Source organism: Brienomyrus brachyistius, unplaced genomic scaffold, assembly GCF_023856365.1.
Source record: "Brienomyrus brachyistius isolate T26 unplaced genomic scaffold, BBRACH_0.4 scaffold343, whole genome shotgun sequence".
Taxonomy (NCBI): Eukaryota; Metazoa; Chordata; class Actinopteri; order Osteoglossiformes; family Mormyridae; genus Brienomyrus; species Brienomyrus brachyistius.
The window spans coordinates 1-11,824 of NW_026042618.1; the positions used below are offsets into that span (position 1 = coordinate 1).

General features: G+C 44.1%; 1 protein-coding gene across 1 annotated transcript; it reads right to left on the bottom strand.

Moving 5' to 3' along the window:
- Positions 1–5,066: 5,066 nt before the first annotated feature.
- On the bottom strand, positions 5,067–8,211 carry LOC125728591 (GTP-binding nuclear protein Ran-like). The gene is made up of 7 exons (XM_049005486.1): positions 8,075–8,211; positions 7,254–7,309; positions 7,049–7,133; positions 6,604–6,729; positions 6,254–6,441; positions 5,703–5,873; positions 5,067–5,446 (listed from the first exon to the last, which is right to left on the bottom strand). The coding sequence occupies exons 2-7, from the start codon at positions 7,284–7,286 to the stop codon at positions 5,402–5,404; spliced, it is 648 nt and encodes a 215-aa protein (XP_048861443.1). The 5' UTR covers positions 7,287–7,309; positions 8,075–8,211; the 3' UTR covers positions 5,067–5,401.
- Positions 8,212–11,824: the final 3,613 nt, after the last annotated feature.

The window sequence follows — 11,824 nt, forward strand, 5'->3', positions numbered from 1 at the left end:
CAAAAAAGTCTCATTTAGTGTTTCTCGTCTTCTGGCTAACATTTAATATTAAAATAATTTAAGTGTGCACCGTCAATGATGTGCATTGATTTCATACGTCTCATTTCCTCCGTCGTTCTCCGAAATATATCGAAAATATGGGGAAGGGGTATATAACATAAATTAGGACGCGAATTAAGCATATAAACAGGATATAGATAGCCCTATACGAGTTTGTCCATGTATTTAGGTGAAGTGTGCTAGACATCAGTACAGGAATGCTTCTGTCAGACCTTTATCCCGGACACAAGAATCGTGTGCACCACTTCCCGGGACGTTATAGAAGCATTGCTGTGGTTCTATCCAGGCGAGCGCGGCACTCAGCGTCTAACCACAGCTATCTATCAGAACAGTCCTGCTATCAGCGTGCAGCCTGGGTGTGAAAGTGAAGCAAGGCACTCGCAATATTACAAAATTGCCTTTAAAAAGCTGGTTTGATGGAAACAGCTCCGTGACACATGGTCATACCCATGGGTGGCTGAATTCACCAAATCCAAGCAACATAGGCGAGGAGCACAGCCTGATTACAGCACAGTGCCACACCAACCACGCAACGAACCACCTCAGGGATGAGAACCCGAGTGTAGCCATGCAGCGGGTGGTACCTCAGCAGTCCAAATGGAACAGGGTGAGTTTCTTTCCCCAGTGGCTGGAGTACCAGTCCTGCCACCAACCCCCAAATTTCCCCTGTAAGTTGGAGGACCTCCTTGCAGGGCTGTATGTAGATTGACATCATACTCAGGATGACGCAATCGCAGGTTAAGGCTCTTGCTCAAGGGCCCAACAGACCAGGATCACTCCTGGCATTTACGGGATTCAAACCAGCAACCTTACAAGGTGACACAGATGTCTGTCCTCAGAGCCACCATTAATTCTCTGCGCAAGGCTGTAATTATAATATATATTGCAGGGGACACATCCCCCACTATTCAGATGTGCCCACATACCTCCAACCAATATATATTACAACTATAATCTTGGTAATTCCCAGTGATGACTCCATGGCTACAACCTTGAGTCTGACAGAAAGAGACAGGGGCAAAGTGGTGGGTGTCAGAAGAGGGTAAATGGGAAATTCATTTTCTTTAAGCCAGTCTAATGTTTCTACATAAATGAGGAAACTTCCCTGAAATGCCTTTAACTGGTGAAATGTGTAAAACCTCCATCGCCATCAATGCTGCAGGTGCATGTGGGATAACTTGTTGAATAAGTTGAAAACTTCTGTCCAGCAGTCTCTCCCACTACAGGACTTCCTTCTCTCATGAAACAGGAGATTTTATTTGTGTACTTAAGTCATCCTCACAGCGACTCCTCGCAGTTCCTCACTCACGTCTCCAAACCAGAGGTGAACCGGCTTTTTCTGTAGCCCATCCCACACTTTGGAATAATCTCCCATCCAACATTAAGTCCTGCTCTACTGTTGATGAGTTTAAATCTAGATTAACGACCAACCTTTTTTGCTCTTACTCTCGACTCCATTTGAGGCTCTCCAATGGTGTTTATCAAGTCTATTATCAAGTTACTTGTCACTTTTAATTCTCCTTCTTTTTGAATCTGTTGCTTGTTGTATTACATTTCCGTTCATTTTTCATTTTCATTTTATTTGTTGCATACATGTTTCCATGTCATTTTATTTATATATTTTATAGCGCGGGGGGTGGCATGGTGGTGCAGTGGTTAGCACTGTTGCCTCACATCTCTGGGACCCGGGATCGAGTCTCCGCTGGGTTACATGTGTGTGGAGTTTGCATGTTCTCCCCATGTCGTCGTGGGGTTTACTCCGGTTTCCCCCCACAGTCCAAAAACTGCTGAGGGTAATTGAAGTTGCTAAATTGCCGTAGGTGTGCATGTGAGAGTGAATGGTGTGTGAGTGTGCCCTGCGATGGGCTGGCCCCCCATCCTGGCTGTTCCCTGCCTCATGCCCATTGCTTCCGGGATAGGCCTCCGGACCCCCCGCGACCCAGTAGGATAAGCCGTTTGGAAAATGGATGGATGTATGGATTTTACTGTGCATGTAGTACTTGTTAATCAATTCTCTCGAAACTGGGGAGCACTTTAGACCAACTCCTGCTTTTTTTAAAATGTGCTATACAACTCGAAAAAAGTTACAGCCCTGGTACAGTTTTGTGGCCCCAGATACAAACAACATTAATGTACCCCAATGCAGGGACGGATTACGGACAGGGCCAGCGGGGCCGCTGCCCAGGGGCCCTTGGGGTGCAGGGGGCCCGTGGGGCCCCTAGCCCAAAACAATTTGCAACGCTTATCAACAATGTATTTTCGTTTGTCTATTTTAGAGGGCCTACATTCTTTGATCCTCTGCCTACAAGGGCCCCTGACCCTATAGGGAGGGCGTTTGGCTGCCAAGGGCCCTTGAATTGTGGTGGTTGTGGTGGTGGTGCTGGTGGTGGTGGTGGTGGTGGGGGGGGGGGGGGGGGGCCCTCGTGAACGTTTTGCCCAGGGGCCCTCACAACCGATAATCCGTCCCTGCCCCAATGGTACAAAAATGTTCCTCAGAGTTAATTTCTGTACCTTAAAAGCTATACAGTTGGCAGACCCCAGAGGGAACAGTGCCAGTAATTGTGTCCTTAATGTTACGCATGCTCATCTGCGCACGACATTCTTGCTGCAGTGTTCACCGAATTTTTTTCTGCGATCAGTAAAGTCAGTCTTAATGTCCAGGTTTCTTGTCGCTCAATTTGACGACTGCATCTCCAGATCATTAATGGTAGTTCCACCCCACTGTTATCCATATTTTATAGTATTAAGTCAGCGCAGACTTAAAGTCCTCGCTCTGCATCCCCTTCGCAGTCCTCTCCCATGACCAGGCTTCCAGACCCGTCCCAGTGTCTGATACCAAGACACTTGCTCTAATTGACTAAAAACAAAAGACTCATACTCTGAATTCATACTTTCACCATGTAATGTTCTGTGACACACTGCTAGGCTTGCAAAATCTATAGGTCAATTCATTATATTGTATGCATGTTAAACAAAATCGGATCCACCTCATTTCATTCGTTGTCGTTCCAACGTACATTCACACTGCCACCCACAGGTCAAAGAATAATCTGCATGTTATTTGCCTGTCGAGAGAAAATAGATCTAACACCCAAATAATTCCGTATTCTTTCTGCGAGTAATATGTGTGTGTGTGTGTGATGTACACACATACATATTATAGTAAAAAACGCTACTAGGAATATAGTTACATTGTTGAACAAACGACTGGGGCAAGAAGGGAGAAACAGATCGTCAGGTGGTCTGCAGTAGTGCAGGGAGCTGTACCTTTCTGTCGTGGTAAAGAGGGAACTGAACTGGAAGGCAAAGCTATCGATTTACCGGTCAATCTTTGTTCCTGCCTTCACCTATGGTCATGAGCTCTGGCTAGTGACCGAAAGAATGACATGGTGGATAGAAGCGGCAGAAATAAGGTTTCTTCTGCAGGGTGGCTGGCTTCAGCCTTAGAGATGGGGGGCGGAGCTCGGACATTTGGGAGGGGCTCAAAGTAGAGCCGCTGCTCCTCTGCATTGGAAGGAGGGTTAGGAGAAGTCGAGGTGGTTCGGTCGTCTATCTACGATGCCTCCAGGACGGCTCCCTGGGGAGGTGTTTTGGGCATATCCAACTGGGAGGAGGCCCCGGAGCAGACCCAGGACACTCTAGAGGGATTGTATGTCTCAGCTGGCCTAGGAACGCCTTGGTATTCCCCCAGAAGAGGTGGCTGGCGAGAGGGAGGTCTGGGGATCTCTGCTTGTACTGCTGACCCCGGATAAGCAGCGGAAGATGGATGGATTGATAGATGGATGAATAAACAAGTATCCAAGAGATCCACAAAAACAACGAAATAATTAGCTAGTAGTTTTCCTACATGGATATTCCTTGTGATAATTGTAACTGTACCTTAATTTAGTACAGATGCTCCTCGAACACAATTTGTATTTAGGAACGTTCAGCTTATGAACTTTCACACATACGAAAGAAGAGGACTGTAAGTGCAAATTGTGTTCATTTGGGCTCCCGTTTCCTGTTCACAACATTTTTGTTTCCTGCGCCCCAATTCCGCCCAGTACGACTTCTGGCCGCTACCCTCACGCAGCATAGCGTGCGAACTCCCAGCATCCTATTTCTTTGTACTTGTGTAAACCCTTAAAATGATGTTGAATAACGATTTACGAACATTTCAAGTTACGAATGGCCATTCGGAATGTATCTCATTCATGAGTAGAGGAGTGTCTGTATTCACACCTTAATCTCTACTTGTGTTCTGTGTTAATTGGTGTTGAGTGGAAGGTCATGTAGATTTTCGTTGCACAGTGGAACTGACCATACATGACAAACTCTTAAATCTTGAATATACTTAATTTTTTTGACAGAGCCAATGGATTTCCCCCCTGATTTGTTCCCATATCTACCCCCCTTACTATGGCCTATATTAGGTGAATTTTCCCTGTAAAATGCTAAAGTCAGCCTGAAGGCTAATCTAAGAAACACAGGATATTAAAATGGTAATCTGCCGAAATTGCATGACAGTTGTGGGGCAAAAGCTGCGATATTGGAGGGAATCCATAAAAAAATGCACGAGAGAGTGGGATTTAGACATGCAAGGGTAAACGTTATGCTACTCTCCAGTACTTGCTCAGTACAGGGTCTCCGCCAGGCAGCCGACACGGATAGGATCGTAAAACTAAACTGCAATGAATCACATAATGAAACAAACTCTTTAAGGGTTGCAGCGCTCTCCTACTTTCGGCTTCTTGACAACCGAATCACTGACTCACAGTGCACTTGAGAAAATAAAAGGACATGCAGATTTTCCGCTTGCACACCCAGTATGCTTCAAACGACTAAAAGGATGTACAATGCGAATAAGCTTCAGTAATAAACATTTCCAGTACAGTGGGGGAGATGCAAGATGGTCTGCAAAAGAGATTAATAGGAAAAGCACTTTCCCACAAGTTGATTTTGTGGGTCAAAAAAAAAACACCGTAATTTGTTAAAATTCTGGGTAAATAAAGACAACAAGAATATTAAATACAGACAGTTTATTCAAAGCTGTTTTCAAAGTGCTTCCATTTTCGCTGTATTTTCATCAGTACTGTATAATAAGTCTAAACTGTATGACAGTGACTATTTCGTACTGGGTGTTTACGCAATGTGTGTATGCACGCATGGATGTGCTGCAAGGGATCTACACTGAAATGTGTGAACTACACGTCATATTCCGCCCAAAATGCAAACGAAAAAAAAAAATTAAAACAAAATAATCGGCAATGGGATTTACAGTAAAAGGTTAAGGGTATTCCAAACACGCCAGCATCATATACACCTCGCCAACTTCATGGTGAGGTCAGATGGTCACAGGTTAGAGATCGTCGTCCTCGTCTGGGAGTGCAGTTTCCGACGCCACCTTTAAGGAAAAGATCAGCGTGTGATAATCTAAGTCTGACTTTGATTTTGCCTCAGAGGTTAATCTAGCCTAATGTAAAACATATCCCTTTAAAGGACAGTTGTTTAAAAGACTAATATTCCCAATCAATAATTTGAAAAGATGTCTGCAGATGTCAACACAATGAAATTAAAAGATCAAGATTATTTTGGTTTTATTTTGGTGAATGTAAGGCAACTTAAGGGAGACACATAACACAAAAACGACCCATACTCACTTTGAGGTCATGCTCATACTGTGCGGCGAGGGTGGGGTCCATGGCGACCTCAGGGGGTGCGAGGGCTGGCATCGCCACAAATTCAAGGTTTGGGTCTCCTATCAGCTTCCTGGCCAGCCATAAGAACGGCTTCTCGAAGTTGTAGTTGCTCTTGGCAGAGATGTCATAATACTACAAGGAAAGATTTAGGGGGTGGGGTGCAGGTTCACACGTCAAAATGAATATCATCTGGACAGCGGTCGGGAAAAGGCGCAGAAATAAAACGCCCAATGGCCACACATTTTATAGGAACTAACTAATCGGTCAACCGTCAACTTCGCCGCTCAGCATACAAACGAAGCTTTGCAATGACTGCTCACGACAATTCAGATTTCCAACTTTAACAGTCTTACTAAACCACCTAGTAGCTAAGCCACCCGATATACATTTCATAACTGCATGCAAAGTCTTCATAACCCTAAATGCAGGGTACACAGTTGACACAATACTGGTCACACTAATCAGCACAAGGCTGATCGATGAAGGGATGGCGGCGGACAGCGACGCGGCACCTGCAGGTTCTTCTTGCGGTGGAAGACGATGCTCTTGGCCTTGACCTTCCTGTCCTTGATGTCCACCTTGTTGCCGCAAAGGACGATGGGAATGTTCTCGCAGACGCGCACCAGGTCGCGGTGCCAGTTGGGCACGTTCTTGTAGGTGACCCGCGAGGTCACGTCGAACATGATGATCGCACACTGAGCTAAAAAGGAGAGAATCCGCGTTGACAAAGCGTGGCGACAAAACTCGCAAGGCATAAAGAGTTACGGGATAAACAACAAGCACAGAGATCATTTAAAAACAGACAAATACATAAGGGAATCCAGTGAAGCACGTTTTGGACGTCGATGGACAAACTGGTTACCTTGTATGTAGTAACCATCCCTGAGACCCCCGAACTTCTCCTGGCCAGCCGTATCCCACACGTTGAACTTGATAGCCCCTCTGTTTGTGTGAAACACCAAAGGATGTACCTCCACTCCCAGGGTAGCTACAGAACAATGGAATGGAATAAAACAAAAGTCAAACGCAGACTCTCAAGCCAGGAGGAGAAGCTATAGATATAGATGGAAAGCCATAGTGGGGTGTAATCACTATAATAAACCTTTACCAAAGCCTGAGGACCTAGAATACCAACTATTGCAACATTCTATATTAGTCGGATAATGGCAGTCGTTTTCATTCAGGCCTTCTGAGAACGTGTATTTCAATATGGACTGTAATACCCCAATTAACCTATAATAATGACAGGATGTGGCCAAAACCAAGTAATAAAAAGGCAGGGAAAACTAGGGTGATAGAGCACTTACCAACATACTTCTTCTCAAACTCTCCTGTCAAGTGTCGCTTCACGAAGGTGGTTTTCCCGGTACCTCCATCACCCACCAACACCAACTGCAAGGCAGGAAATTCAACCCGATTAAGCCGGTCAGCAGTCGCATGCGGCACGGTGCGTTGCTTCCTAGTTATTACATTATAATCACTGCGCAGGAATAAACCGGATCAAAAGCCTACCTTAAACTGGACCTGCGGCTCTCCTTCTGCCATGACTTGTGTTCAGACTGATGCTGCTGTATTGAGGAAGACAGCGATCGCATAGTCAAGGCGCCAACAGCGGCACGGAGCCAGCTCAGATGGCTCACCACGTTACAATTCGCAGCGCAGCAACGCTTCCAGTAAGTTCCAGCTGAGCGGGGCAACCCGGGAAATACGCAGCCACCACGCAAAAGTCCTCAGCAGTAGCGCAAAACGGCACCGGGATCAAACCGGATACAGTCAGATGCCGCCTTTACAGGGCAGATAGACTGGCTTCTTTGGCAGGACGATCACGCTTTGACCGAGCAAAATTAAACACCTAAGTAGCTCCCGACTGCATTTTTATTTACACACGTATAACTTACGATAAAAAACATTGCTAATGAGTAAGAAAGACCCCCCTACTTTAGCTACTACGCCTAACCGACAATTAGCTTATTCACTCTGTCTCATCCTTTAATAAACTAAATAGCAAGCTGACTGAGGGGTGAAATATACCATCCGCGTTAATTTTACGGTCCTGCGACACTTACCGGAGTATAAACAACAAAAATTGACATACTGAACATTTTGCGAAGAGGTAGTAAAACATATAAGCATAACAGAGTTAGCACGCTTGTTAGCTTAAAAAGCTAGCCATTCCACATTTACATTTGTCCTGCAAACTTTGAAAATAAGACAAAGGTATTGAGAATAATCGGTGGCGAAGCGTTGCGTACGATTTATAATGAGGATTAATATTTTTTCCTTCAGTGATATTACGCGATCGTATTACATTAGGTAAGCTGGCCTGGACTTACCCGGCGTTGAATGGAGAGGGAAAAAGAGCAAATGGAAGCTGTACATGAGCTTCAGCGTGGAGCGGGGGGCGACTTCCGCCTGTGTCATGTGACCAAGTCGAGCGGGCCCAGAGCTCCGCCCACCGCGTGAAAATGGCGTCCCACGCTGCCGGAGAAATACGTAAAAATAACGGATGACACCTGCTGACGGAAAACCACATATGGTTTGGGACGAAGGAGGCGAAAACAACAATCCGTCGTATGAAAACCAGTCTTTCTTTAAAGAAGTTCAATGGTTAAGGCAAACCAAAGATATACATATGCCTTCACACATAAGAGACACCAGTGCATGTTTTTAGAGTGCTGAAGGGAGCCGGGGCACCTGATGAACTGGCATCCTAACCATGGTGTCCCCGGTTTTGAGTTCTGCTCACCTTCACATTATACTGAATAAGTGGATCTAAAGTAATTGGACTGAAAATAGATACCAGTAAATATGACAAGTCAGTGTAATATAAATATTATAGCTTTAGCTGTTTAAAGTTTTTTTCTATTGACACATGAGCAGCCACTTAAAAAGTAGCAAAACTACAAAACTACGACCAGAGTGGAACTACACATGTAACAGCCCATTGTGATAGTGCACATCTTAATTCAGCAGAAAAGCTACAGCTGATTAAACTTGAGGAGAACGCTTCTTTCAGTAGAGACATTTCCACACCCAGTCCTCGGGGACCCCAAGCCAGTCCACATTTTTGCTTCCTCCTGGGGAAACACAGCAGAGTATTGAATCCTATGTGTTGTTGGAAATTCTTGCCCAAGTCAGTGAATCCGCCCCTCACTGGCTGTGTTAGAATAATGATGGCACTTTATTGATCCCTGTGGCGAAATTCTCTTTTCGCCTACCTCACCTTGCCCGGTGAGGTAGGCAGTGGGGAAGCCCCATCACTCTCACCTACATGTGTAATGGAACACATGTAGGTGAGAGTGATGGGGCTTCCCCACTGCCACCGTTCATACGGGAGCCATACCACAAGCTGAAAGTCGTCGGGTGGAATCCGTAGTAGATTCCCATTCACCCAGGGATCGGCCTCGATTGGAATGGCCTTGGGTGGTTAGGTGGGGCCGGATTGAGAGCGGTGAGTTTGTCCAGCAGCCTGTAAGATTCTCATTCCTGAAAATTCTCAATGCTTACAGGAGATGTACCACTCCTCTCCAGACAGGTATTCCACGGGAACAGGGAAACAGGAGACCTTTCTCAAAAGGTCAATGGTGGCTGGCTCTCGGTATAGGTAGCTCATAGTCATTCCTGAATCTCTCAGTGTAGGAGTGGCGAAAGGGAAGTACCAATGGTAGGGAATAAAGGGGAAGATATGATGTTTATGAAATGCCATGGGTGTGAGAATCAGGAACACTGTCTAACCCCCACAGTAGGGTCTGAGTAGGCCAGTCTGTCTTATATGTCATGTCACTTATGAGAGAAAGAGTGACTATTCAGATATTTTCCAGAGATCAGCTACCCCACAGAAATCCAGAGGTGTAAAGTTTAGGTTCAGAAAGTACAAATCCAGACAAAGATTTTGTTTCAACCAACCAGTTGAGCATAAAGAGTTACATTCACAGAGTACACAAATGGTTGGTTGAAACAAAATCCTGATCTGGATTTTTACTTTCTGAACCTGAAATGTCCACCTCTGCAAAAAACCACATGACAACACATTCCAGACAGGCACACGTACACACCAACTTTTATTGGTGCGTTGTACTTACTATATCTATCCCGCTGGACTGAGATATCGAATGGACAAATTGGAAGTGCACAAGTCGTGAAAGTGTCTGAAAGCAATAACTGATGACAGAATCAATCAACAAACCACATCTATTAGGGTGGTGTAGTGGCTCAGTGTTTAGCACTGATTGTGGGTTTGATTCCGTGTCCTGTGCTCACGAGTGGCTTCATCCTGCACTTGACAAAACATATGTATAAAGCGAACTGGTATTTCTAAATTGCCAAAAGCATGTAAGCATTTGCCCTACAACAGACTGGAATCCCAGTAAAAATCTTGTCTTGCGTCTGCTTCATTAATCTTTGCTACACATGAATACAGTATTGATGGTGTATCAGTAAAAATCATTCCATGCAGTATAAATGATCTTTAATTCCTTTACATCATTTCTGGATTCTCAATTATTCTTAGTTTTCTATCTCAATAAAGTTTGCAGTAACCACAGACCCAGAGGCATAATTACGAGCACAAGTTTTGGAAGAAAATGAACTTCTCAGCTTAAGTGATATTAAATATGATAGGGACATTAAAAACTTTATGAGGTTTCAACTGCTGGCAGCAAACTATAAACTTATCCTGCCCATTTTCATCAGCCTGCCAAGGGCTGAAACACCTCACCCTAATTCTTGAGAATTAGGTCATCAGAAGCCTTTTAAACTTCAGTAAAATGAAGGTTAAATACAGCATTGCATTAACATTATTCACAAAGGTAAACTAAAAATGGTTGGGAATGAGTTTTCAATAATAGATTACCGTGAAATAAAAAATAATTATAATAATTAGAAACTGCAACATTGAAGCCTTGTTCATTTATTTTTAAAAAGCCGTTGTTACAATAGCCAGGTAATAGGATTACTAACACAAGGAACTACCTAAGTAGAGTTATACAACATCATTCTGCAAAAATGTAACTTTTCTGTGTTGATTGCTTTGGCATGGACAAGTAGTCATATGATCTACCTATAAAAGCATATAAGTTGTAAGTTTCGGTTGCATATTTAGCTACAACTACTGGCAACCCAACAAAGACTGTCCCCCTCAGGAATGACCACTTTAATCCTTTTAAATGCATTTTTCCAGGTAAACCTGTAAAAGTTCCATACCTAAAAGCAACCGAAGTACAAATCCATCCATTCTCCTGAAACCATATAATACTATTCAGAGTCACAGAGCCTACAAGCCCAAAGCAGGGAACAACTCAGGACGTGGTATGAACCCATTACAGGGTGCACCTATGGCAATCTGGTAACTCCAATCAACTTCAGTATATTTTTTTGACTGTGTGGATGGAAACCAGAGTACACAAAGGAAACTACACAACAACAATAACAGATAGAACCCTGGCAAAGACTTGAACCCAGATTCTAGATATTTGAAGCAACAGTGCTAACCACTGCACCACCATGTTACCCCAGGGCAAAGCCCAAAGCCTCATTTCTGCAGTTCGTCTCGTGGCAGCTGCGGTACCTAAATACCCCGTGAATTCTACCTGTCTTCAAGCACTTTAAAAGACTGAATATGGCCCCTAGTAAACCATCTAAATAAGCAGTATTAATCTACTCCGAGAAATAACCAATAACAGATATCGATGTAGGCGTAAGTAATTTGGGAAAATAAGCATTATAGCATCTAGACTTTTTTTTCTGAACTTGCGCAGTCCGTCTACTTTAGAGGAAGACAAGCGGACTGACCCCGTCGCCATTTTTGGAGTGGCAAGGGATGGTTGTTTTTCATATCACGGAGCTATATTGAATTTCAGTAGTCAATTCATTGATACACTGCTTTTCAAAAAAATGTATTTCATCCTTATTTTCAGAAATATTTTATGTTACTGCCTGCTTGAAGCCTATAATGAAGTTGCGCTTTAGTTACCTTTTAGTTTGGCGTTTGTCGTCTGAGCTGCACTACTTTTCGAAGTGGGCGCTGTTTTTCAAACACCCAGCGATAATGTTGCAGACCCCTGTAGATCAGCTGCTGGTTAAGG